At 36.3% G+C, this 26,926-nt stretch overlaps 1 protein-coding gene across 1 annotated transcript in view; it reads right to left on the bottom strand.

The window, feature by feature from the left end:
* ZNF804B (zinc finger protein 804B) overlaps positions 1-26,926 on the bottom strand; it is a 481,081-nt gene that overhangs the window by 15,876 nt on the left and 438,279 nt on the right. The window contains exon 3 of the mRNA XM_046669150.1: positions 597-727. Coding sequence (XP_046525106.1) covers positions 597-727 — 131 coding nt within the window. The remainder of the gene's footprint in view (positions 1-596; positions 728-26,926) is intronic.

Genomic DNA, 26,926 nt, shown 5'->3' with positions numbered 1-26,926 from the left:
GGTAACAACTGCCTCACTCCGAAACAGTCAGCAGTTTCAAGCTTTTGTAAAACTGCCATTTTTCAGCTACAAGAATGTGTTAGTGTAATGCTTATTATAATTATCAATTTAAATGGCACTGTGTGGCAAATTTAACTGCATTAATTACATCTTGTTTGCATCCAGACAATGATAGCACCATTTATTCTAGATTCAAGTGTGTACAGGGAATGTACAGATGATTTATTTCCTCCCCAAAAGATGCAGTGTAATTTATGGTTTTTAAAATTATTATTGCGAAACTTAAAATAATTACTAAAGAGCTATGTAGGTTCATTTAAATCACCTGGATAGAATAAACGTTAGTATGTTAGACTCATTCTTGGATCATTTTGTTAAAGAGCACATTAAATTAAAAATGTTGGGGAGGAAAACAGTCAGATGCCAAAGTATTAATTTATGAACCTTTAACTATTAGGAACATTTGCCCTCAGACATATCTGTTGATTAATTATAATTTGTTTACATTGTTACAGCGAACCAAGTAAATTTATTATTGAAATTTCCCCACAGGTTGAAGAGAGTTTTGAACCATCCAAGAAACCTCCAGTTCTTACCATTCAGACTGTTGCCTTAACTCAGCCAGCTGATGAAGTCGTTTAAGTGCTTTTTCTTGTTTCTTCTCATCTTTCCATGACTTGGAGGCTACATTTCGAGCAAATTCTCGTTGCTTTAATTCTTTTAGTCTCTGTGGACAAAGAAGAAAAATAGAAAAGATACTATAAATAAGTAATATATTCTTTTTCATTCTCAAGGCTCCTCATTAAACTTTGTCCTGGGCACAGAGGTAACTTTCCAGATGGGGAAAGTAAAAGCACTTTCTCCATTTTCTGCTCCAAGATCAATTTAGTTGCCAACTCAGTTATCAGCGCTTGTCACAAGCACTACAGAAACATGGGGTGAAGCTTGACCCCAATCCTTGCTGGGACCACCCTGGCTACATAACTACAGTCATCTGTGTGCCTGCAAACACAGAAATGGGAAGGTGTGCAATATATGAGTGGGTATGAAGGGAGAGGAGGTGACGGAATGCACTTTCCTCCACTCACTGCCCGCAGCCCTCTCACTTGTAAAACATACTTATTTTTATTCATGAAAATTGATGTTTTTAAATACATTGGGTGAAATGATCTTGTTTCAGTAAAGATTATCTGTTATTGTGGAAGATTTAGTTCAAAGCTCTAAATGTGATTCTTAACTCATTCTTTTTTTCTGGTGGAGACTTTTATCCAGTGCAGATTTCTATACGTATCCCGGAGGACAAAATTGGATCAAGGATTTAAACTCAGGCTGGAGACTCAGTCTTGCTTGATTTAAATTAACCTACCACCTCTTTTAATTAATCTTTTCTCTAAAACAATTGGCTTACATGCAAATTGGATGCCACTCATCACCTGTTTAGATTTCTACTTCAGAATCTGCCACTAAACACACCTACTGATATTGAACAAATTGAGAAATAGCCACAATCAAATGAGCATCTTTGAAGTTTGGAACTTAAACCTGAATTGAGAGTATATTTGAAGATTAGTCTCCCTTAATCAATAAAAAGTGATTTTAAACTGCCTGAAATCTGTACCCATTTAATTTGTTTTTCTTTCCCAAATTAAGTATAAAAGATGTTTGCCAGGAATGGCAAAAACCACACAGCTATCAAGTGAGGTTATAACGCTCTGGTAGACTATTTCCCATCTATTAAGCAATGGCTAAAAGCTTTAATGATCATTAGCTTTGTTCTTGAAAAGGAACATGATCATGAGAGATGGTAGCCAGATAACTGCTACAAGACTATCTAAAGGAGGCAGACCAGCCTTTCAGAAGGAGAATATTCGAAGCACAAAGAATAAGAGTTTCATAGAATGAGAAAATTCTATGCCACAGAAAATTGCCACAGGAAATTTCAAGAAATAAAATTATGGCCTATGTATTATCAAAAAAACAAAAAAAGGATCAACAGTTCTCTAGAGCTGATAAATAGCAGAGGGTTTAACCCTTCAAGGATAGTCTTGGTCAGAAGACAGAAGAGAGGCTTATAAAATCCCCATTTTCATTTGTCCTCCTACTCACTCTTTCTCAGCCCCTTTATGCATAATAATCAGTTCTTGGAGTGAAGGCTTATCTTATAAGCAAAGACATTTCGGAAATTGTCCTACACAATTTAAGAACCCATATAAAATGCAGTTCAACTGTGTCAAAGAGAGAAGATGATTACTGTGGTAAAAAGGAGAGGGATTTTTTTTTACCCTCAATTATTACTGAACATAAAATACTCTATATTATATTCATTAATATTTTATATTAGTAGTATGTAAAACCTGAATAGCCTAGGAGAGGAAATTCATTCATTTACTGACAACATCTGATACTTGACTCTCACTATTGGAATCTTGTTTCCAGGTATATCTGTTTCTTCCACCAGCCTCCCAGATTCCAGGACTGTACTTCTATCTTTGAGTTATGTGAATCGTTGAGAATTCTGTCTCATTCATCCAACAATAGATACTATTAACTCCTACTATGTAATAGCGACATAGCAATTTACAAATCAATTATTTTCCCTTCAAAGGAGACAGACAAGTGAACAAATACTTTTTAGGATAGTGTTGAGCTTCTTAATAGGGGTGGACACAAGATTCTTTGGAAGCAGACAGGAAAAGTTAAGACAGATTGGGGGTAGGGATGGAGATTCATTGTGTTAAGGAAGTCAGAAAAATCAAAACGCTTTTAAGGAACACAGAAAACTGGAAGAAGAGATTTTGTTTAAAGACATCTAGCCACAGATTTGGCTTAGCCAATGCTGAGTGCTCAATACTGCACAGAGAAAACATCCCAGAGATCTACAGAGGGTTCCCCTCAAGTTTTCAGTATTTTGATTAATAGTGCATGTGCGTGAAGAACTATTCCAGGCCAAGAAAAGAGCCACCTGAAGGAATTAAAGGCAACAGTGGCTAGCATTCATATAGGGTCAGGAATAGTGGCTGATCTTACCAACAAAGCTGAAAAAACTCATGGGGCATTAAATATAGAATTCAGGGAGGGCTTGTTTCAGTAGACAATAATTAGTAATAGGTTAAGCAATACTTTGGATTTGCCTAACAAGCTATAAAAGCAAGAAATAGAAGTATAAACCTAATTCCAAGTGAAACTGCATTTCAGAAACAAATTCAAGAATATTTATAGAAATACAAAAATATTCAGCAAAGACTAAGAAAAATTAATGACATCTGACATCCAAACAAAGATTATCAGGCATGTAAAGAACCAGGGAAACAGCCCAAAATGAGATAAATAGTCAACCAATCAAGACCTATACAGAACTAACACAGATGCTAGAATTGGCAGAAAAGTGCATTGAGAGAGGTATAACTGAATCCTGTATGTTCTAAACTAAAGACCAGATTGTGATCTGCTGGACAATTGTGGAACTGGAGTCACTGAAGAACGGGGAGGGAATATTTGCAAATATAATGAGTGAAAATTTTCCAAATTTCCTGAAAACTATAAACCCACAGATCCCCCAAAAACCTAAAGTGCAAGAAACATGAATAAAGCTACACGAAAGCTCATCATAATCAAATTTTTCAAAATCAGAAAACAATGACAATTTAAAAGTATCCAGAGAGAAATGACATATTTCTGTACAGAAGAACAAATAGTAGGAAAGCAAAAGTATTCTCACTGGAAACAATACAAGTGAGAATACAGTGGAGCAACATTTTTAAATTTCTGAAAGAAAATAAAAAACTTGTCAAATAAAACTTTATACCCAATGAAAATATCTTTTTTAAAAGGAGGTGAAATGAAGATGTTTTCAGACATGAAAAGTTGGAAGAATTCATAGTGGCATACCTACATGATACAAAATATTAAAGAATGTCATTGGGCAAAAGGAAAATAATATTAGATAGAAATATGTGTCTACACAAAAGAATGAACACCAGAAATGGTAACTACAGGATAAATAAGACATATTTTTTATTATTTAAATGTAGTTAGACTGTTTAAACGAAAACAAAAGCTATGTATTTTGAGGTCTATAACTATTTTACAAATAAAATGTTTGACAACAATAGCATAAAGGCTAGGAGGGGGAAAATGGTAATATAGTGTTGAAAGTTCTTATTCTATACATGAAATAGTATAATAAGAATTGAAGGTAGACTGTATTATGTTAAAGTGTATTATATACCCTACATTGATCATTAAAATAATAAAACAAAGTATTTTAGCCAATAGGACTACAAAGAAGATAAAAGGAAATAATTAAATTTACTCAATCCAAAAGAAGGTAGAAAAAAGTAAAAAGGAAAGTAAAATAGATGGGGTAATTATAAAACAAATAGCAAGATAACAACTAAAATCTAAACACGTCACAAATCAAATTAAATGCAAATGTTCTAAACACTGGAATTAAAAGGTAGAGTCTGGGGGCTGGCCCGTTGGTGCAGCTCTTAAGTTGGCACGTTCCGCTTCTCGGCAGCCAGGGGTTCACCAGTTTGGATCCCAGGTGCGGACATGGCACCGCTTGGCACGACATGCTGTGGTAGGCATCCCACATATAAAGTAGAGGAAGATGGGCACGGATGTTAGCTCAGGGCCAGGCTTCCTCAGCAAAAAGAGGAGGACTGGCAGTAGTTAGCTCAGGGCTAATCTTTCTCAAAAAGAAAAAAAAGGTAGAGTCTGTCAGTTTGGATAAAAAGCCAAGATTCAACTATTTGTTAATTACCAAAGCAAACTCTAAAATACTAGTCTAAAGAAAGCAGGAGGGGCTCTATCACAATAAGACAGAGTAGAATTTAGGGTAAAGGTATATTACCAGGAATAGGAAGGGTATTTCACAATGATAATAGAGTAATTTAATCTGGATAACAAAATAAACCCAAACGTTTATGCCTCTAACAAGAGAACTTCAAAATACACAAAGCAAAAATGGATAAAACTGCAAAGAGAAAAAGGTAAATCCACAATTATAATAGGAGTTTTCAATGCCCCTCCACTAAACAACAACAAAATGCTAATCACAAATACCAAACTTCCAGAAAAGATTACACCAAGGCGATCACGCATATTATAAAAGACTCTTCCAAGAGTTGATTTTTCTAATAACAAGAGAGCTGTTTGGCACTGGATAGATAAGGAGAACTTCCAAGAATCCAGAGGTCAAATTTTGCCAATCTCTTATTTTAGCTTGGGTTTTCCCAAGTTTCTACTTTTCTTCTCTTGTTCTGATAAAAAAAAAATTCATTTATTTAAGCAATGGCACAGACTATAATTGTCAGTAATGCTTCTAAGTTTAAACAAAAAATAAACCAGTTGGAAAAAAAAAATTCCTTGAGGTTATATAGCAGATCAGCTCTTACTGAGAAAAGCTCAAGACAAACACATTTCAGGAGAAACTATAAGAAAGAACTATAGAAAGCTCAATAACCAGTTGCTTATCAGTAGAGGCTCAGGACGAACACGTTAGAGCAGGTGAGAGGGTGAACCTCGCTGGGATGGGGAGAAAAGAAATGGCGAGTAGCACCTAACAATAGGAGGAATAAAACCAAGTGTTTGGTTTCCAGAGGTGTTTGGATGGTAGACAACACAATGTAGGGATTAAGAGAAGAATTCTGAAATCAGTCAGACCTGAGTTTGTATATTGTTTCTGTCACTCACTATCTTTGAGACTCCAAGAAGTTACTCAATTTTCCCTAACTTCACTTTACACATTTGTAACTTGGCAAACTATGAGTATTTACCTTGTAGAGTTCTTGGAATTATTATTTGATCTGGGAAATGTAAAACACTGAGCATAGCACCTCATCTATAGCAAATGCTCAATAAGTATGAACTAGTATCACTTTTAGAGGTAGGGATTGGTTAGCTTTTATGGAACTTTGGGAAGCAGGATGAATAAGGAGCCCTTGATTTAACAGGCAACAGGGAGCCATTAAGAGCACTTGTCTCATGTTCTTATTGAAAACAGAATGTTTGAGTGGTTTTCATCTGGACAGTTTTACAAGACTGGTAAACGGAGCCTTTTCTAAAGGAGAAGACAGAAAAAGGAAATACGCTGGGTGCATTCCTCACCCTTGCCTTGAATAATTTATAATGTTTAATTGAAAGATTTGTAATTTCTGTAAGTCCAAAATCATAGGTCACTACTGAAGAAAATTGTACACTTTGGATTACAGTGTGATTTGTTGTCAGAATTTTCTTTGATAAATCTTATCCGAAGTTTGCCCTTGGGTTTAATATTATCCAAAATGGACCTCAATCAGGAAAGAGGGTAAAAGAGTGGAAATCTAGTATTTCCTAGAGGGAAATAGGGACATCTAGGTCATCTCCTTGTATTTTTAAAAGAAATTTAAAAGAGAAATGGCAGAGCAGATGCTCTTCCTGGTCCTGAAGAAAGGCTACCTGCCATGGTGTTTGCCCATATCAAAAGCAATCCAAAAAGGACTGATGCAGGGATCAAGCTAAAGAAAGAAAAGTCATCCTCACATAGATTCTCCAGGTTTCACGATGCATTTCATTCTCTCTCAGCAATAAGTGAAATAAGGTTTATGGAGATATATTTGCCAAAATGCATTTATGAAATACTTGGAATTTAATTTTCTTCTCAGGTTCATTTTAAAAGCACAAACTAAGCAATCGTTATTTCCCTACCTGCCAACAAGAATGCTTGGCATGTGCTTTGCAAATGGAATTCAGCTGTGAATAAATAAGTGCAGAGGCAAATTGATCAGGTCAGTGAGTGTCTATGTGTCTGAAATAGCAATACTCCCAAGATTATTGCTTACCAGTCAGAACATGTATGTGAACATCAGCCCACTCCAGTCAGCAGTCTCCGTTCAACTTCACTGAAGCAGAACACACATGTGAAATGAATTTACTCAAGTGGATCTACTATTTCCTCTCTTAAGTAGAATAATTTCTTTCATTCCTGCGCTTTCATCCATAGATCCCAGGGTACTTTGCAAGCATTAATGATTTTCTTCACAGCAGAGCAAAACCCCAGTGCAACAGGTCAAAATTTTTAACCTCGTTTAAGAGATGAAGAAATAAACATATGGAAGGTTAAATGACTTGATTCACACCAAAAGAGAGATCAAGAAAATACTTGTGACGTGAAAACAGAATGTTTAATCTTCATGAGGATAAGGAGAAATCACAAGAGTTTATGTAAAATCCTAGACATTTATAATAGTTTCATTTTGTGAAAATAAAAGTCTATCTAGTTCTGAAATATTATTCATTTTTTGGAAATGTTTTTATCAAAATGATTTGGAAGACATTTATAGATCATTAACAATAATCTAGAATGGGAGAGGGTATAATTCGAACAACAATATGATCAAGATATAAGAATTAAATTATATAAAAAGTCTTTATTATTTCTCAGAAAAATTCTCCATGTTGAAATGGGATTTTCCTTATTTTCTGCTCTTTTGCATGTCCTTATCCTTTATGTGATCTAGTAGCTTTACAAACACAGATAGTGAAATGAACTAAAAGATTTTTGCAAGGAAGCCACAGTTGGGCTTAGAAGCTACGGTTTGGGCTACTAACCAAGATAAATTCCCTACCATGTTCTAGAATTAATGCATCTGAGCATATTTGCCTCTGATAGGATTCTCTGCTCCAAGGATCAATTGTGCCACAAGCAAGCTAAGAAGGGGTAAGAAGAAATGAAACTGGGGCTGTTACCCTGCCTCCATCCTTTTCTTCACATATGCTAAATTAAATACTTTACAATAAGATCTGGAGGATTCTTCCTATGTGTGCTGGAAAATGAATTGCTGAATTCTAAATCTGATTGCTGATGGTCACCCCTCTGTGCTTTGACAATCTGGATCTAGAGATTCCTTTTGGGTTCATTTCTGGACTCTTTAACTGCCTGAGCCCAATGTTCAGGAGAGATATAGCCAGGACTGAAGACACCACTGTCTAAGTGCTAGTTTGAGGATGTTTCTAGATTCTAGGGCAACCTGAAAATGTGGTTCATGTAAAAGAAATTTCTTTATAACCCAAAGTAGCCTGGGACACCTCCATGGCTTAGAGAGGGGCATATATTCAGGTGCTTAAGGAATATCACCCAGGCAAGCCACCATGCCATTCCCTTCCAAGGCCCAGGATCCCCTGAGAAGTCCTCAAATTGCCAATTGACAGCTCTAGTGTTCCCATTTCTTCTGAGAAGTTCCCAAGATCCTTCCATCCTCCAGCTATTATGGTCAAGATCCAAGTCAGCTGTGATACGAGGCATGAATCTTTATTTGGTTTAATTGCAAACTTTATTTGTTTTCTGCACCATGGTATAACCAAAGCTAAAGTTTGTGGTGCTTTTGTAAGTCATGCATTATCAGGCAAGAATATAACCAATCCTGTATCAACGTCAACATCTCTAGTGATTGTTGTTGTGAAATTATTAACAGCATTACGAAGGAAGTGCTTTGTTGATGAATAAATGGAAATTGCTTTTCAGACTGGTTTACTAGTAGTAGTCAAAGGGCTTTTAATCTCCACCCTTTGCCATGTTCACAGTGTGGTAAGAACACACCAGCCAAGTCAGAACAATATTAATTCCCATGAAGTGTCTGCAAAGAGCGTTTTTAGGTTTGAAGAAATCCAGCATTTCAGAATGAGCAAATGGAAATTCATTAATTAAAGATTATGACTTGAGTAAACATTTGATTAGACTAATATCTAGTTAATAAAGCCTCAGAAAAAATAATTTTGCATTCCATCACAGTTTAGACCTTGGAGAATAAGTTCAATGTGAGAAACATATGAAAGATTCCAGACCAGGAAAATCCAGACACTTTTCCTCATGCAACGGGGTTTCAAAATTATCAATATTTCTTTGGAGAAAAAGTGGAGAGTGTCAGAATGTTTCATACCTTCTTTATAAGCTAGTATGTAAATTACTACTTTAAAAAGTGTTTATCTTAAAAAAGTGTTATTGAAGCCCAAAATTTGCTCAACTGAATTTTACAAATCTCTATCTTTTAGAAATACTTCCAAGTATCAAAATGTAGAGCTAGAATGGGTATCAAAAAAGAACTGTTAAGGATAGTTTCCAATGTGAGGTCCATTTCTATCTTCAGCACTCCTAGCCACGTGCGGAAAAGACCAAGACCTTAAGGAAATCTTTTACTTATTTCCTTTTAAAGCTCAAGGGAATGAATCACATTCTTTGTGGGAAAGTTTTAGGAAATGACTGTGTTTGCACTAGGCCCTGAGAGTCTAAAAAGGAAATCTTAAGAGCATCCCATGGCAAACCTCTGCCCTCCCAGATTGTGTGGCTGCTGTCATGATGCCATCTTTACTTGGCAGGTTATTATCTGCTCTGCAGCATTCTTTCCCAGCTGTGTGACTCCTTCATGGCCACCTTCTCTCCATTCAGTTCATGAAGAAAACTTGACCTAATGCACTCTGACCCAGCTATCCTGCTGTTTCCTTAAGAGCAATCTCTTGTATTTCAGCATCTTGTACAACCTAACATTATATGGATTTTTAAAAGCTCTTTCAATTTCTACTTCATCCTCCCACTCTTTCATACCCTACTATAGGGTCAGCAATGCCTGCTGAGAATATTGCAGGCAGAAGTATTTAATCTGAACATACTTGCCAACCAAGACTGTCTTAGTGCAGGGAAAGAGTTTTTGAGATTTCCTCAATTTCCTACCTAAATGTTGTTCTGAAACAGAACTGTCTTTGGGAAGAAACTATTAAAATAGAGACAGAAACAGAAACAAGAAATTAATGAAATTAGATTTTGATGTAAAATTGAATTTTGGATCATATTAATCTTACGCAATAAATAGAAATGATATTTTAAAGCTAAAGATATCAGTTAGTAATGAGTTAAGCTACTCATTCTGTGTAGCAGAAACTTGGTCACAGTGGCTTAATCAAATAAGGTTGATTTTACTCTTAACCAAGAATCTATATTCAAGGAAGTCCACGGCCCAATCTTCTTTCAGTTTTCAGTTTCCTCCAACTTGAGCATGTGGCTTTATCCTCTTGGTTGCAACAGACCTGAGAAAGATCAGGTAACCAAACTGCATTCCAGGTAGGAAGAAAGAAGAGGTAAGGGCAAAAGCTGACGCTGTTCTTTTTTTTTTTAATCTCAAAGACAACAGCTCTTGGGAAGCTGCACCAGATAGACTTCACTCACATACTATTTGCCAGAGGGATATCACATGCTACTGACATTTAAGTAAGGGGTGTGGGAAATCAAAGTTTTTAGCTAGGCATATCGCCACCCCTCAAACAAATCTAAGTTTTGTCACTAAAGAGAGAGAGTGGGATGGACCTGGAGTAGGTAACCAGCAGTGCCAGCCCCACTCAAGTCGCTAAATGTTGCCAAAAATGATGGCTGCAGTCAGTGTTCAACCACATGCACTGCTCCTTTCAGTGCCCCTCCACAAGCTCTGCGTCAATGGGATGCAAAACACGATATGAAGTTTCCAAATCATTTTACTCTACATCCTCATAAAGGCCTTAATTAGAAATTACTAATTCTCTTGAAAGATTTGGAATTGATTTTCTACTTAGGTATATTGTGTTAGGAGTAGAGGTCAGTAAAATAAGGCCAGTGGGACCAATCTGGCCCTCAGCCTGTTTTTTATAAATGAAGTGTTACTGGAAGAGAGCCATGCCGATTTGTTTACATCTCATCTCTGGCTACCTTCAAGTTAAAACGGCAGAGTTAAGTTCTTGCAACAGAGATGACATGATTCAAAAAGTCAAAAATGTTTACTATCTGACCCTTTCCAGAAAGTTTGCCAACCCCAGTGAGACAAACAGCCTTGTTCTTGTTAGTTCAGGGTGAAGGAGTTTAATGAACGGTGTGTAGGTCGGCGCCAGGGAGAGCCCTGAGCCGCCAAAGCGGAGCACGCGAACTCAACCTCTACACCAGTAGGCGGCCCTGGAAGTGAATTATTTTTAAAATTGAAGTTATTTGAACAAAACTTTATCAACATCCATAGCTATTACTATTCAAAAATAGCATTTCATATGTTCTTTCTTTCAGTGATTTCAAAAGCTTCTGGGAAAAGTATTTCAAATGAATATATTAACACTAAGATTAAATTTATACTTTAATTTGAAGTGGCAAGATACATGATAAATCTTAAACTTTCAAAACATTGAAAGAGTTGCATTGTTTCAAAATTAGCCATTCTCAGATTTTTAAGTAAAGTGTGACATTTAAGGAGAATATAAACGTATGTGTGCCTTTGTGCACATTTATAACATTTGTATAAAATTTGGCCAGGGTTTAAATGACTTAAAAATTTGATGAATGCTATTCACTATTTGAAAAATACTATGACAACAAAGAATATTTTTAGTTATATCTGTACTTTTTCTGACACAGTATGCATTATTCACGGTGTGTTTTATATCTCCAAATATGTTTACTACATAAAACTTTTAGGTTGAAATGCAGAAGCACTAAAACCTGCTTAGATAGGTTTTGACTTTTAAAAATAATCTTATTCATAAAGAAATATAATGCAATCATCAAAGAGACTCCGTCTTTTCACTTTTCAAACTGACAAAGTCATAATGTTTTATAATACCCAGTGTATTGATTATACGAGGAAATAGCACTTGGTGTGAGTATAAACTGAGGAGTCCCTTCAGAGGGTAATTTGACAAGAGAAATTACATTTCTATTTCTACCATCCCCCTGACTCAGCAATTCTACTTCTAGAAATGCATCCCTCAGATACAATTACACATCCAATCAAAGACTGTTCCCTGGAATATTGATGGAATTACGTTTATAAAAATATGTATATAATTCCTGAATTCTTGTTCTTAACCAATACTAAAATTGCCTGTCATAGTTTCTTTTTAAGAATGGTACACAAGTTATAACCATGTCTATAAGCTGTATTATTTTTTATTCCTTTGTATGTACATTTTTCCTTATCCTCCGTCCTGAAGTTAGCTGAATTAAAACAAAAAAAGAGGAAGTCTATCACATTACTTTTACTGTTTTTGTTGCCTTAAGAAATATTTGAGTATAGAGAAAAATTCATCAAACTCAGTGCCTAAAGAATCAGTGGCCTCAAAATTTTACCATTTCAAGGCTAGAGTCATATAATATCACATCTTTTAACACTTCTAGAAAATAAAATAAAATACAGTGTCAGTTGAAATGAGGGTGTTTTAAGCAACTAAAAATAAAAATTCACAATTATGAGTCAAAAAGTAAAGTGGCAATAAGGATTGCAGGAGTTGGGTAGAATAAGAACAAAGCAAGATACAGACAAGGCCAAGGGTGGGATTCTTGGACGTGGTGAAAATATCACAGGGTTCTTTTTATCTCCTTTTTGATGAAGTATTTGATCTGCTTTCACATCAAATCTCTGAAAAATACCATAAATTTATAACTATTATGAAATAAGATATTTAATGTGATTAACTGAATTTTGTAATTCAAATAAAGACATACACTTTGACATCTGAACTGGTTGTTGATTGGAGACAAATTATACCTAGAGATGAAATCTGTTTGTAAAGCTCAGCTATCAACAGCTCTTTAATGGTGCTATTTATTCACTCCTTAATTCATTTAGTCTATTTTTAATTAAATTTCCTAAGTCTTATTAACTACAGTAATTCAAAATTTGGACAATAAACTATTAAATCTATTAGAAGAGGTAACTTCAGAAGGCCATATGTTTCAATTTTCCTAAACCAAGCCATCTAACCATTAGTTACTTTACAGAGTATTAAAATAAACATGGGTCACAAAAAAGCACACAGGGTTATTCAGCTATAAGTAAATAAATATGAAACCATGAATGAATAAATTTCATATGAACCTTCAAATAATTGTAAGTGGGCTGAAAAATATGACCTTTCAAAAATTAATATCAGAAATAAGAAAAATATGAATGTACAAAACAATCTGCTAAAGATTGACACCTTATCAGCAAAGACTTTATTTCCTTTGGGATACATAATATTTATGTTTACCATATTTATTATCATGATGAAATAGTGAGAATAATGCAGAATTTTAACTATAGAAAGCGTTTTAAATAATGATACAGATATTTGATGAAACACATGTTGCCTAAAAATTCTACACTGAGGAAGAACACTTAAGTACCTTGGAAATGTACACTGTGACAGACACACTGTTCACTCAAAATTACACCCTGCCCCCTTCCTTCTTTGCTAACACAAGATTTTTTTTTGAGTTTTACTTTTTCTTTTTCATTTATTTTATATTCCATGTATTACAGATACCATACAGTATTTGTCTTTTTCTGTCTGGATTATTTCATTTAACATAATGTCCTCCAAGTTCATACATGTTTTTGTAAGTGGCAGGATTTCCTTCTCTTTAAAGGCTCAATAACATTTTATTACACATACATATTTATATCACATACTTTTTGTCCATTCATCCATTGATGAACAATTAAGTTGTTTCCATGGCTTGGCTATTGTGAGTAATGCTGCAATGAACATGGGAGTACAGATATTTCTTTGAGATAGTGATTTCATCTCCTTTGGACATATATCCAGAAGTTTCATTTCCTTTGGGCACATATCCAGATTACTGGATCACATGGTAGTTCTATTTTTAATTTTGTGAGGAACTGCTATACTGTTTTTCATAGTGGCTAAACCAATTTACATTCCCACCAACAGTATATAAGAGTTCTTTTTTCTCCACATACTTGCAGGCATTTGTTATCTCTTGTCATTTTGATGATAGACATCCTTTCAAGTATGAGGTGGTATCTCATTGTGGCTTTGATTTGCATTTATCTGACGATTAATAATATTGAGCATCTTTTCATATATCTATTGGCCATGTGTGTGTCTTTTGGAAAAAATGTCTATTCAGGTCCTTTGCCCATTCTTTAAATGAGTTATTTGGGTTTTTTGCTATTGAGTTGTCAAGGTTCCTCATACAACATATTGTTTTTGTTTTTTAGGTGTCATGGAGCAATTCCTTGACCTCAGATGTACATGTGACTCTGATCTTGTCATGGTTGTAAATAAACTCCTACAATTTAGCCAAAAGAAAATCATAACAAACTCAGTTTCCATGTTCAAATCAACTTGCCCAGTGGCCACTGTGTTCTTCCTTGCAATGTTTTAAAATATTTAATCACAATATAAGAGCAAATACATAAAGCAAGGATGACATCAAAGTACTATGTACAAGACTCAGCTAAAAGTGCAAGTGCTTTATGCAAGTTAATACCTTCAGTTTTCACAACAAATCTATGATGTAGATACACCTATTATCATTCAAATTTCACAGGCGAAGTGAAGACAGCCAAAGGCGGAACCTGGCAGCCAGGACAGTTTAGAGTGTGACTCTCACCAGCCACAATATGTATCTCTAATGCAAATTTGTCTTGCATACCAATGGAGGAAAATTCTTTCTAGGTGAAAATATTTTATGCCCTTTTGAATTTCTAATTCAGTGCTTCTTTCCAGAACTTTTCCCTTTCTCCTTTACATACAGGAAAATGAGATCCAGGTAGGATGAAGACCAGGTCTTTTGCCAAATGCCACTCTGTAAGTCAATAGCCAATGGGGATTTGGACTGAGACTGTATATCTATGCTTTAGAAAGAAATCCGTTAGCTGCCAAGTCTGTGGGGCTGACACTCCAACTCATCCTGACAGCTGAATGTTTGAAGTTGCCAAGTTTTTCTGAAATATAATCATTGTTATCTATTAAGAAACAAGTTTGAAGGCAAATGCTTTAAAGAGACTGAACTTCAGTTCTTTTTTAAATTTTTTAGCTAACATTCTGTTATGTACACACAATCACAGTCAAAAACACACCTGGTGTTTTCATTTTTACCCTAAATATGCTTCTAATGTAAAAGGAAAAATTGCTCTGGACAAGTTAAACAAGGAAAGAAGATTTTATTCAAGACTATTGCAATAAAGGAGAGGCCCTATTGCACTAGGGGAGAGAAATTGAACACAAGTCTGCAGAAACAAAGGACAGGAGGATTTTCAAAAGAACTGAAGGATGTTGCCCAGAGGCACATCAATGTGCTTAGGCCATCTGTGTTTGCTAATTGTCCCTAACTGAAGTTAGGCTCCTATCCACCTACAGAGACTGGAAGACAGGGGCTCTATGTCTTTTGATGATTACCTTTCAAAGGTATGACTCCCCGGTCTCGAGATAGACATTTCTGAAACAGGTAGAGAAAGAATTACGATTGCAAGTTTTCTAAAGTAAATGCTCTGAGAAAAGGGAGGTCAGGGACATACAGTCAGGAAGAAACCTGTCTCAAGTTTAATCAAGCTGAGGGGAAGATTAAGGCCATCTTGGTCAGTAGAGAGTTTGGAAAATGCATGTGCACCAGTAGAAAGAATTAAAAATATTCATTCATCTATTTATTAACAAAGATCCCTGTTAACATCTTGGTGTTTGCCCTTTCAATGTTTATGTATCACTTATCAATAAATATAAATTTTGTCACACACGAAGTTTATAGTCTTTTCCATCCATTTCTTCTCAGGGCCAGGAAACAAGTGAAAACAGATGAAAATTGTCTATAATGACTGCAACAAAACAACAATTGCCCACATGAACAATGAGATTTTTACATGTTAGGCATTATGCTAACCCTTTACTTAATAAAATGATTTAATTTTCTCCAAAAACCTGTAAGTACTTTCGGCACACCCACCTCATGTTTTTATATGAGGAAATTGAAGTTAAGAGATGCTGAGTAACTTGCTCAGAATTATACAATTAACAACCAATTTTACAGAATTTGTTTTAGGTCTAAGATGCCTGATACCCAAGCGCTGGCTGGTAACATCTACACTCTATTTTCTCAGATCAATTCTTTACGTACTTTGCAGTCCATCATTACTCTCCCTTAGAATCATGACATTGCCATCCTCATAAGACCAAGGCTTTTAAATCATATTTCAAAAGTTATATTTCCATGCCACATAAACTGAAGTTTTAGAAACATGCATCTATGGAAGTTTTGAAATGTTCATTTGGGATTTTACATCTGAAATTTAGAATGTCTCTGTGCCGACAAAATAAAAACATCTACCTTCTCTTCAGTTAACAAGTAAAGCTTCTGGGATACAATTCAACTTCAGAAAAATTATTATTTACTGAAGCAAGATTCCAAGCCAGGAAGTATCTTTGCTTTTTCCAAATGCATGTGACTTACTATAAGAAAAGCCCATTATGTACCTTATTATACTTCAGTCCAACTTAGCAATTCCCAACTCAGGTTTGCCGCAATCCAAGGTCTTAGAGAAAATCTCAAGGATTTTTATAAAATACTACCAAAGTTCTCAAAGAAAATTAATTTAAATTTGCTTTTAAATAAGTCTGATCCTGTACTCTGAGCAGTATGGTGTTAAATTCAAGATTATCAAGAAGTGGAAAAACAACCAAGTTGTTTACAGTTGTTAATGCTGTTCTGTGCAAGGCACTGAGCGAGGTGTTGTACATGAGAGAAGATGAAAAAGATGCTCACACAGCTAAGAGCATAGGAAGGGGAAAGGGGATACAGACATGGTCTCCAACAAGGATGGTTTACTTGTAAGTAGCAGAAATCTACTAAAACTAGGGATAGTTTCATGGAAGGGCACAGGGTATCTCACTCGGAGACCTGGCGAGAAGTGTAGCTAAGCTGCAAAAGGAAACGACACCAGGAACAAAACCGCTATGAACTGAGATGATTTTATCTGTCAGTAGAGGATTGCATGGTCTCCCATCTCTTCTTTTCTGGGCAAACAAATGTCATTCCTCCATCTCTCTCTACATGCCTTTCTCTGTTTTGGAATGTATTAGACTGAAACACAGCTACTTCAAGCTCTGGCTTTATTATATTCAGAAGTGATGGATTCTCTCACTCTTATTTCTAAGTCTCAGAGGGAAAGAATGTGTCTGGCAAAACTAGGACCAAGGGTACATACAGGTCCCAATTACTCATGAGAGGGTGAGAGCTGTGGCGTAACTCTCATTTAACAAGAGTTTCAGGTACAAGCATTGTGAAAAAAGGACATAAGCAAATTTTCTAAGACTTGGGAATAAGGCAGAAGAGAAAATGTTCAGCACAGAAAATTATTGTATCTTGGTACATACACAATCTTAATTCACAGCAGAATATAAGAAGTATGCAAGAGATATAGCTAAATTTTTATGAGAGACTGTTGTAAAAGATTGTAATAAGAGATTATTTTAGGTCATCTATGTGTATATGTACATGCATATGTATGATATATATCTATATATCACAAAATATGTAATACAAACAATTATATAACATCACATTCAAGCTGGCAGTTCAAACTGTCATGAGGTTTTCATATATAGTTATATCATTTAAAATGAGCCTCAGTAAAGATATTGATACCTATCATTAATTTAGTGCTTAATTTATGCCAAACCCTGTTAGAAATGTGTTAATCCATTATGTCGTTTAATTTTTAGAGTTACACTATAAGGTAGATATTATTATTTCTTCCATCTTAGAGAAGGTGTAATTGGCTCTTAGAGAGGGTAAGAATTTGCCAGAGATCACATATCTAATAAGTAAGAGGCAGGATTCTAACGCATATTTCTTTAACTAATTCGCTTAACCACTATGCATTACTATCATTCCAAGCCCTGATGATGGTAGAATTCTGTTACAGAGATGGGACTCTAATGTCTCGTGAAAAACTACAAGAGCAAAGGCAAAGGATGATAAAATTCTGGAGTATTCAAGAAAGACTGAGGAGCTATTTTTAGCTGAAACATGTGATGTATAAGAAGAGAGAAACCAAGTCTGAAAGAAAGCCCCCTGAGCGTGGGGGCTGTAACAATTATGTTAAGCAGGAGAGAAAATTAATTGAAATTGTTCTTGAGGGAAGAAAGTATGATGGTAGTGAACATGATTTACAAGGTAGGTTGGGATGGGAAAATAAAGAGTCATAAGAATCTGGCAAGGAGACTATTACACTGTCCTGTCAAGCTCACCTACTGAAGTCTACTTTATTGAGTTGATATGAATAATAAGCATCTTGAAGCCATCCCCGAATGAACACGGGTATCCAAGAGATCAGTTAAAATCTAATAAGGTGAAAAGCTGTCAAAATAAGTGAATGGTAAGCTTAGGGTGTCTATTACTGTTTCTTGTCTATCACTTGTTTTCATTCCAGAAAAAAAAAAATTGTTGAAAAATACAGGTCATTGAAATTCTCTGCCTAAATGCAAGACAATTTTTCTCAACTCCTTATCCATCAGTAAGTCCTATTTGACTCTACCTGTAAATTATAGCCTATATTAATAACTTTTTTATTTTCTCCAATGCTTCCACCCTAACTCAAGCCATCATCAGATCCTTCCTGGATAACATAATAACTTTCTAGCTGGTCTCTCACTGCCAATTTTACGCTTCCTTACTTCTATCCACTGTTCACAATGCAAACAAAGTAATCAGTTCAAAACATTTTTCAGAGTAAGCCTCTTGCTCGATCAAATCTTATCAGTGATTTGGAAGTGATCTGAGACTAAAATCCAAAAGCATTCAAATTGTTTGTGATACTATATATGATTTAGACAGTCTGTACCTCTCCAACTTCATTTTCTATCATTCTCTCTACCCTGCCCCCACAATTCTATTGCACTTCCGTGATGCTTATTTCTTTTCTAGTACTCAAATACTCCATAATCTTTCCCAACTCAGGAACCATGCCCTTGCTGAACCGTCTTCATTTCTCCTTAGATGGCTGATGTATTTTCTGCTTCAGAATCAAGGATCATGCTGTCATAGAGGCTTATCCCTCTGAGGAAGGGTAAAAGCTGTGGTAGAGTGTACCAGATCAAGGAAAGAACATGCACAAAGATCCATACACAACAGAAGGGAACCTATAAAGCTAGAACAGTTACAAGTAGAGTTGGGACGAAAAGTAGGGGAAGGTAAGAGATGAGATAGGAGAAGTAAGTTTATATCTATAAGGTTTTTTCAGCCAAAATAAGGAAGTTAGGTTTTATTTTGAACTCACAGTGGTGTAGAAGAAGGCAATGAAATCTTTTAAGTAGAGGAATGATAAGGTAATGATTTCACTTTAGAAAGATGAAGTGGGGAGCAGGCAAGACGTTAGGCAAGAAAACTAAGCAGGAGATGATGGCGTCCTGACCTAAAATGAGAGGCAGTGTGGGGAGGAGCTAGCTGAGGGGATTATTTAGGCAGCAGAATTAATTGTTGGGAAATTACTCATCAATTAGAGATCTATTTGCACTCTTGACACTATTATTACCAAAACAAATCATTTATTTCAGTAAGATGTTTTCCTCTGGTTAAGGCCATTAGTGGTTTCATTAAACAAGTAGCTCTATTCCTATAATGAGAGGAAGATATTGTAAATAGAGTGAGACATTTTATTTTTAAGAGCTAAATGGGAGGAAGCAGTTAACACTCAGATACACAGGGAAAATTTTTTTTAAAAAGCATTATTTCAGGCACTGGGGATTTTAGAGCAGTGAGACATGTCAGAGGTGTTTAATCCACAAGGAAAACTAGATACTCCCAAAGTGAGCAAATTGCTGAAAGGCACTCTGAAGGAAGAAGCTGAGTTTTACTGTTATTCTTGTTTTGGAATTTTTGTTCATGTTTGTTTTTGAAGATTTTGAAGACATACAGAGACAGCTAGGAAGAAGGAAGAAAACCAGGGGCTACCAATAGCAGCCATACAGCAGGAATGACCATGGTTTCCAGTGACCTGTTCTGCAGACAAACCCAGCAGCTTTCACCGAAGAAACCAATGGCCCACACAGCCACCACAGACACCCTGCAGATTTCAACAGCTTTCACCCCACAGGGATATGCATTCACTGACACCAGCTGCCTGAGTCTCTCCCTGCTCCCTCCCTCCTCACCCCCAAAGGAGCCCAGGAGCCCCACTAGCAATCAGCCTAGACCTCTCTGGCTGTGTGAGAGCAAGATACCAGCCCAGATCCCTGGAAATGACCCCATTCCCATGCACACACTTGATGCTAGCCCCTCCAGCTGTGCATTTGTGTGTGTTGCCAGCCTGATACCCATAATTGGCCTCCACTGCTGTGCACATTCCCAGGGGAGACTGTACAGCCATGAGAGAGCACAATGACAGCCAGGGTCCCTGAAACTGCTTGTGGGCCAGGATTACGCCCATCTTCTGTCACTGGCCTGCACCACTGTGCTCGTATGAAGCTAGCCCATCCAGCTATGTACCTCAGCCTGGTCCCTGTCACCAGCCTTCACTGCTGTGTGCCCATGGAAAGACTCCAGGCATGGTAGTGCATGATGACAGCCAGGGATCCCATAGCTGCCAGTATGCCCACAGTTGGCCCTTGCCACCTGCCCTCACCCCCACCACTACTGTGTGTTTGCAACAGTTCTAGCCACTACACAAAACTTGCAGCTAACCTGAAAAGCCAAGAGTGTGCACATCACTGGCTCTGGCCAGTATTGCTACTTGCAATGTACTTAGCTGCTGGACCTGAAGGTACTGTTGAGGAACCAAACAGCCCTTGCAGCCTCTATGGACCTCTGACTGATCACCAAGGATCACATAGTTGTTGATGCTGAGGACCACAGTGGCCTGAACCAATGAGCCACAACATCTCCCCCCATCCCCAGACCTGGTGCCACCATGTATCCTCACATTTGGCACCTACACCATTAGACCTGGGGTCACAACATGCTCCAGTGTGACCCCACCTGCAGAGGAAAATCTTCCCTTATCAAAGTCAGTCCATAAAGACTGGTAGAGATGACTGCTTCTTCAAATGTGCAGACACCTACATAGGCTGCTGGGATCATGAGTAACCAGGAAAATATGACTCCACCACAGGAATATAGTAAATTTCTAGTAACTGGCCCCAAAGAAATGGAGATTCAGGAATTTCCCAACAAAGAGTTCAAAATAATTGTTTTAAAGATGCTCAGAGATCTACAAGAAAACACAGATAAACAATTTAATAGTATCAGGAAAACAATGGAAGAACAAAATGATGGAAAATACAAAGAAGAAGCAAACAAATTTTGGAGCTGAAAAATACAATGATCAAACTGAAGAATTCAATGTAGACCTTTAATAAGAAACTATACCAAGCAGCAGAAAGAATTAATGAGCTTGAAGACAGATCTTTGAAATTTTTCAGACAGAGAAACAAACAGTGAAAAGATTGTAAAAGGAATAAAGAAAGTCTATGGGACACCATTAAGAGAAAATGTATGCATTATTGGACTTCCAGAAGGAGAAGAGAGGGAGATGGGGCAGAAAGCTTATTTAAAAAACAATAGCTGAGAACTTTACAAACCCAGGAGAGATTTGAACATCCAAGTTCCTGAAGCTAATATGTCATCCCAAAATTTCAATCCAAAATTATCTTCAAAGGCACATTATAATGAAACTACCTAAAATCAAAGACAAAGAGAGAATTTTAAAAGAAGCAAAAGAAAAAGCTTTCTCTTATATTAGGGAACCCACATAAGGCTATGAGCAGATTTCTCAGCTGAGATCTTGGGAAAGAATGGGATGAATAAGATGATATATTCAAAGAGCTAAAAAAAGAAACTGCCAACCAAGAATATTTTACTCAACAAAGTTGTCCTTCAAAAATGAGGGCAAGAAAAAGACTTGCCCAAACAAACAAAAGCTGAAGGAGTTTATTAACACTTTTTCTGCCTTACAAAAAATGCTCAAAAGAGTTCTTAAAGCTGAAACAAAAGGATGTTAACTAGTAACATGAAAACATATGAAAATAAACAATACACTGGTAAAGGCAAGTACAGTCAGCATTCTGTATCCACAGGTTTTGCATCCATAGAGTCAACCAACAGCAGATTGAAAGGCTTATGATGGTTGTATCTGCTCTGAACATGTACAGACTTTTTTTTCATCATTATTTCCTAAACAATACAGTACAACAACTGTTTACATTGTATTAGGTGTTATAAGTAATCTAGAGATGATTTAAAGTATAAAGGAGGATGTGCATAAGTTATACGCAAATTCTACTCCATTTAGTGAGAAACTTGAGCAACTGCAGATTTTGATATTCATGGTGTGTCCTGTAACTTATCCCTCACAGATACTGAGGGATGACTATATATAGTCAGATTCAGAATACTCCACATTACCTAAAGCGATTTACAGATTTAATGCTATCCCTATCAAAATTCCAGTGGGATTTTTCAAAGAAATATGATCCTAAAATTTGTGTGGAACCACAAAAGACCCCAAATAGCCAAAAAAAGCTTGAAACGAAGAACAAAGCTAGAGGCATCACACTTCTTCATTTCAAACTATACTACAAAACCACAGTAAACAAAACAGTATGATACTGGCATAAAAAACAGACACATAGACCAATGGACTGGAATTGAGAACCCAAAAGTAAATCCACACATATATGGTCAACTAATATTTGACAAAGGAGCCAAGAATACTCAATGAGAAAAGAATAGTCTCTTTAATAAATAGTGTTAGGAAAAGTAGAAATTCAAATGCAAAATAATGAAATTGGACTCCTGTCTTACACCACTCACAATAATTAACTTGAAATGGATTGTGTATTTAGACGTAAAACTTGAAACCACAACTCCTTAAAAAAAAACAAAAGGAACCACAGCAATACCTGGAAATGGAGGTTCCAGGAAATGAAGAAGTGAATGTGACCAGAGGCTCCAGGAACCACCATGGTGCCTGAAATCCACCCCCTTCTCCTCACTTGGGAGTAGTGGCAACACCTGCAACCCTGGCCCTCCCAGCAGGGGCTTTTTCCAAGACCCTGATGCCCCCAGCAGTGGTGATGCTGCCTGTAACCTAAGGCTCCAGGAACCGTGGCAGTGCCCAAGACCAGCAGTTCCAGGAATCGCATTGACGCCTATGTCCAGAGGCTCCAGGAACTGTGGTGGCACCCATGATCCAGGTATCCCCCCTTGCAGTAGTGTCAGCAGTGCCCATAATCTTGGCCCACCTAGCAGCAGCAGCAACACTCCCAAACTTGATGCCCTCAGCAGCAGTGGTGCCATCAACTCCGGAAAACATGGAGCAGCAGCAGAGGCAGCATACACGACTCCTACCCACTGGCTGCAGTGGTGCCCAAGGCCCCAGGGAACCAGGTAGCAGCAGCGGTGGAGCCCACAATCCAAGTCCCCACCAACCACAGTGGCACCCCACCTGTGAACATAACAATCCTGATCGCCCAGCTGCGAACCTAACAACCCAGGATGTGACAGAGGTGCCCATGACCACTGCTCCTGCCTCAGTCTCCCCGCCCTCCCACCATGGCAATCTCAGAAGCAACAGAGACACTTGCTAGCCCGGTAACCTCAGTAGAGACACCTGCGACCAGAGTGACACAGGGACCTTGGCAGCAGCAAATCTGAGGGGTGGGGGAAATGGGGTACAAACTTTCAATTATAAGATGAATAGATTCCGGGGCTCTAATGTACAGCATGGTTACTATAGTTAACAATACTGTATTGTTTACTACAAAGTCGCTATTGAGTAGAGCTTTCATGTTCTCACCGTAACAACAACTAAGTGCTAATTATGTGAGGTGAAGGATGTAACAAATCTGAATGTGGTAAACGTGTGGTAAATGTGTGTGTGTCAAATCATCACATTGTATACCTTAAACTTACACAAGGTTATATGTCAATTATATCTCAATGAAGCTGGAAAAAAAGATCAACTTTCAATCTTGAAACAACAATAACAAGAAAAAAATGAGGGCTTTATTTTAAATTGCAAATGAAAAATCAAATGAATTCTGTGAGTGACAAAATAACATGTCCCTAATAACTGGTATTTGGGCTGTCTAACCTGATAATAGAATATAAACAGAATTTCTAGAGTAATATATGAATAGTTGGTCAAATAGACTATCTTCCCTGAATATCAATTGTCTCAGTTAAGCTTGTGATAAAAATTGGAAGGCAGAAAATTAAGTCAAGATCTTGGACAATAATTTACCATGCTGACAATGTATACAACTGGTAGATCACAGGCTTTGGGAAACAGAGGTGGGAAGAAGGGCTGAATGTTTATTATGAAATTTGAGAAATCTGACTAGTGCTCTTTTCAAATAAGTTTGTTTTCTGTGAAAACAGACCATAAGAGTACCCAAGTCAAATCTATGATTTTCTTAAGTAGTTGCTCTGAATTATCCCGATTCTAAAACAGACCACTTCTTTGATTTTTTTTAACCATCAATTAGTTTTACCTGTTCTAGAACTGGCACCTCTCACACATAGCTGGTAGGGATGTAAAACGAACCAATCACTTTGGAAACAGTTTTGCCAGGTTTTTGTAAAATCAAACATATATTTACCTTGTGATATAGCAATTCCATTCTTAAGTATTCACTCAAAAGAAATAAAAATATATATACACAAAATATGATAAAATTTGTGCCAAAATTTCAAAGCAGCTTTTCATAACAATCCCCCCAAATCAACAGTTTCCAAACAACTCATTTTGCCATCAACAGGAGAAGGAATAAACAAGTTGTGATAGATACAGATAATAAAATATTACTAAGTAATATAAAGTATAAACAACTGATTCATGCAAGAGCATTGATGCATTCCAAAGTCATTATGCCGAGCTCAAGAAGCCAAACACAAAATAGCACACACTGTATGATTTCACTTATAAAGAGAGCTAAGGTGATGAAAATGTTCTATATCTTGGTAGTACTGCTGATTACAGAATTTTAGGCATTTATCAAAACTCATTAAATATGTGAAGTTAACTGTATGGAAATTTTACCTTAAAAATACCCTGTAAACAGATGGGGCATGGGTTAGTAGGATTTCAGGTGAGAGGAGACTAAAGAGACATAAGTAAATGCAATGTCTAATCCTGGATTGGATCCTGGACTCAGAAAACAATAGCTCTAAAGGACATTATTGATACAATTGATGAAATCTGAATATGAGGATTAGAAAATAGAGTTGTCTCAGTCTTAAACTTCCTGACTTTATAACTCTTCTATGTTTATGTAAGATAACGTCATTCTTCTTAGAAAATGCACACTAAAGTATTTAGAGTTAAAGGGGCATGGGGTCTCCAATTTACTCTCAAATGATTAGAAAAAAAATTACATCAATATTTCTACAGAGAGAGAATAACAAAGAATACAGAGAAAATATAAACAATTGGTGAATCTGGGATATATGAGAGTTCTTTGTACTATTTTGTTAATTTGAAATTTTATTAAAATAAAAAGTACCCTCCACATCAAAAAAATAAAAGCAACAAATGCACAATTTGAAATTTCAAAGTTCTAACGTGTATATAAAACACGGTAGAGTTAATTTGGGCCTAATCCCTTTTGGAAAGTGTTTTACAATTTACCCATCATAGATATAGCAGAATCTCAGACCAACTTCTATGGACTATGCTTAATCTTATGACTGAGTTTCCAGAACTGATATGTGATTGAAATGAACAGTTTATTTTTGGAGACTGGTTTTCAAGGATGATGACTGTAACTTTGTGTAATTAATAGTAAGCGATTCTTATCTATTTAGCTATCAAGATCAGTGCCCTCTGGGAACGACTGGTAGTCCCTAAAGAGAAAACATTTCATCAACACAAAGAAACACATGCATTTCTAATTTTATTACTCCAGAATAGCATGTGTCCAATTAATTGAATTTAGCAGGAGGCCATTAAAAATGATTTATAGAGAAGGGGAATTAAAATACAGTCCTCATATATTTGAAACTGTGACTTGGTCAGTCACAGCACTTTTACCTAAACTAACTAAGATGGTATTAAAAGATTTAAATTTCTTGAAAGTATTAACAACTTAAGAGCTACGTTAAGTGAATATTGCTTGGCTCTTAGCACAATTCTGTGCACATAGCTATTAACTAATGCAAAGGAGTAAAAGCTACAAGTAGTCATGTTTGACTCTTAAATGATTTCCTAGCAAAGTGAGTACATAACAAATCAATGTTAAAATGGTTGAGACAGAAGCCCACGCTCTCCTCATTTAAGGCCAGAGACAGGAGACTCAGGCCAGAAACTCATTAGGGAGAAAGATATGTGGATATAAAAAGTTAAAAAGAGTTTTGTGGACCCAAACACTCCCTGACTAAAGACATACCTGAAGTAAGTATATTTTAATTTATACCTTCTTTTTTAGCCTGTCACTATCACCAAGCATAAAGCTTCATAACACTAAAAATTAGATGAAAGGAAAAGGGGCAGGAAAGAAACAATGTAAATCTAGATAAACTGAGCTTGGTATCAAGAGGTCTAAAGTTTTATTTGTTTTATCCTGCATAGTCCACTTTTACAACATTAACCGACTTATTTAACAAGGAAGTTTAGAATGTTCTGAAAAATTCTATTTATACTGTAAATAAACAAAACATAGTTTTTAAAACTTTGAGATTGATTCAAATTTGCAGACAGTTAACATAATCTGTATTGTCCATTCTGCCCCAAATGCAATGAAATGAGAGAAAATATAATTTTATAAAATATTAAATCATTGATAACAGTGGAAAACAAACAAAAAAGAGTACAATTGAGGGACCTATTATTTGAACATTTTGGCAAGATGAGAAACTGAGAGAAACCATTCAGTAGGAAATAAGGGTATAAAACATCTGCAGAAAAAGATCACCTTTAAGGTACGAAAATTTCCAGGTAATATGCAAAATCAGAGTCAACAGGAGAGCTTTAAGGCAATTCAAAGAGTGAGTCACTGCAGAATTGCATTTTGAGCATTTTGAGCAATTGTACTATCCAGCATCTTGTACTGAACAGTGGGTAGCAGTGATATTTGCTTGTACATCAAGGATGGGATGTAGGCATTGAGAGCAGAGAGATGTAAAAATGAGCTAGATAATTACTGGCTCTCAGGAGAGACAAGA

The sequence above is a fragment of the Equus quagga genome, chromosome 8 (assembly GCF_021613505.1).
Source record: "Equus quagga isolate Etosha38 chromosome 8, UCLA_HA_Equagga_1.0, whole genome shotgun sequence".
NCBI lineage: Eukaryota > Metazoa > Chordata > Mammalia > Perissodactyla > Equidae > Equus > Equus quagga.
This window is presented reverse-complemented; position numbering and strand designations above follow the sequence as displayed.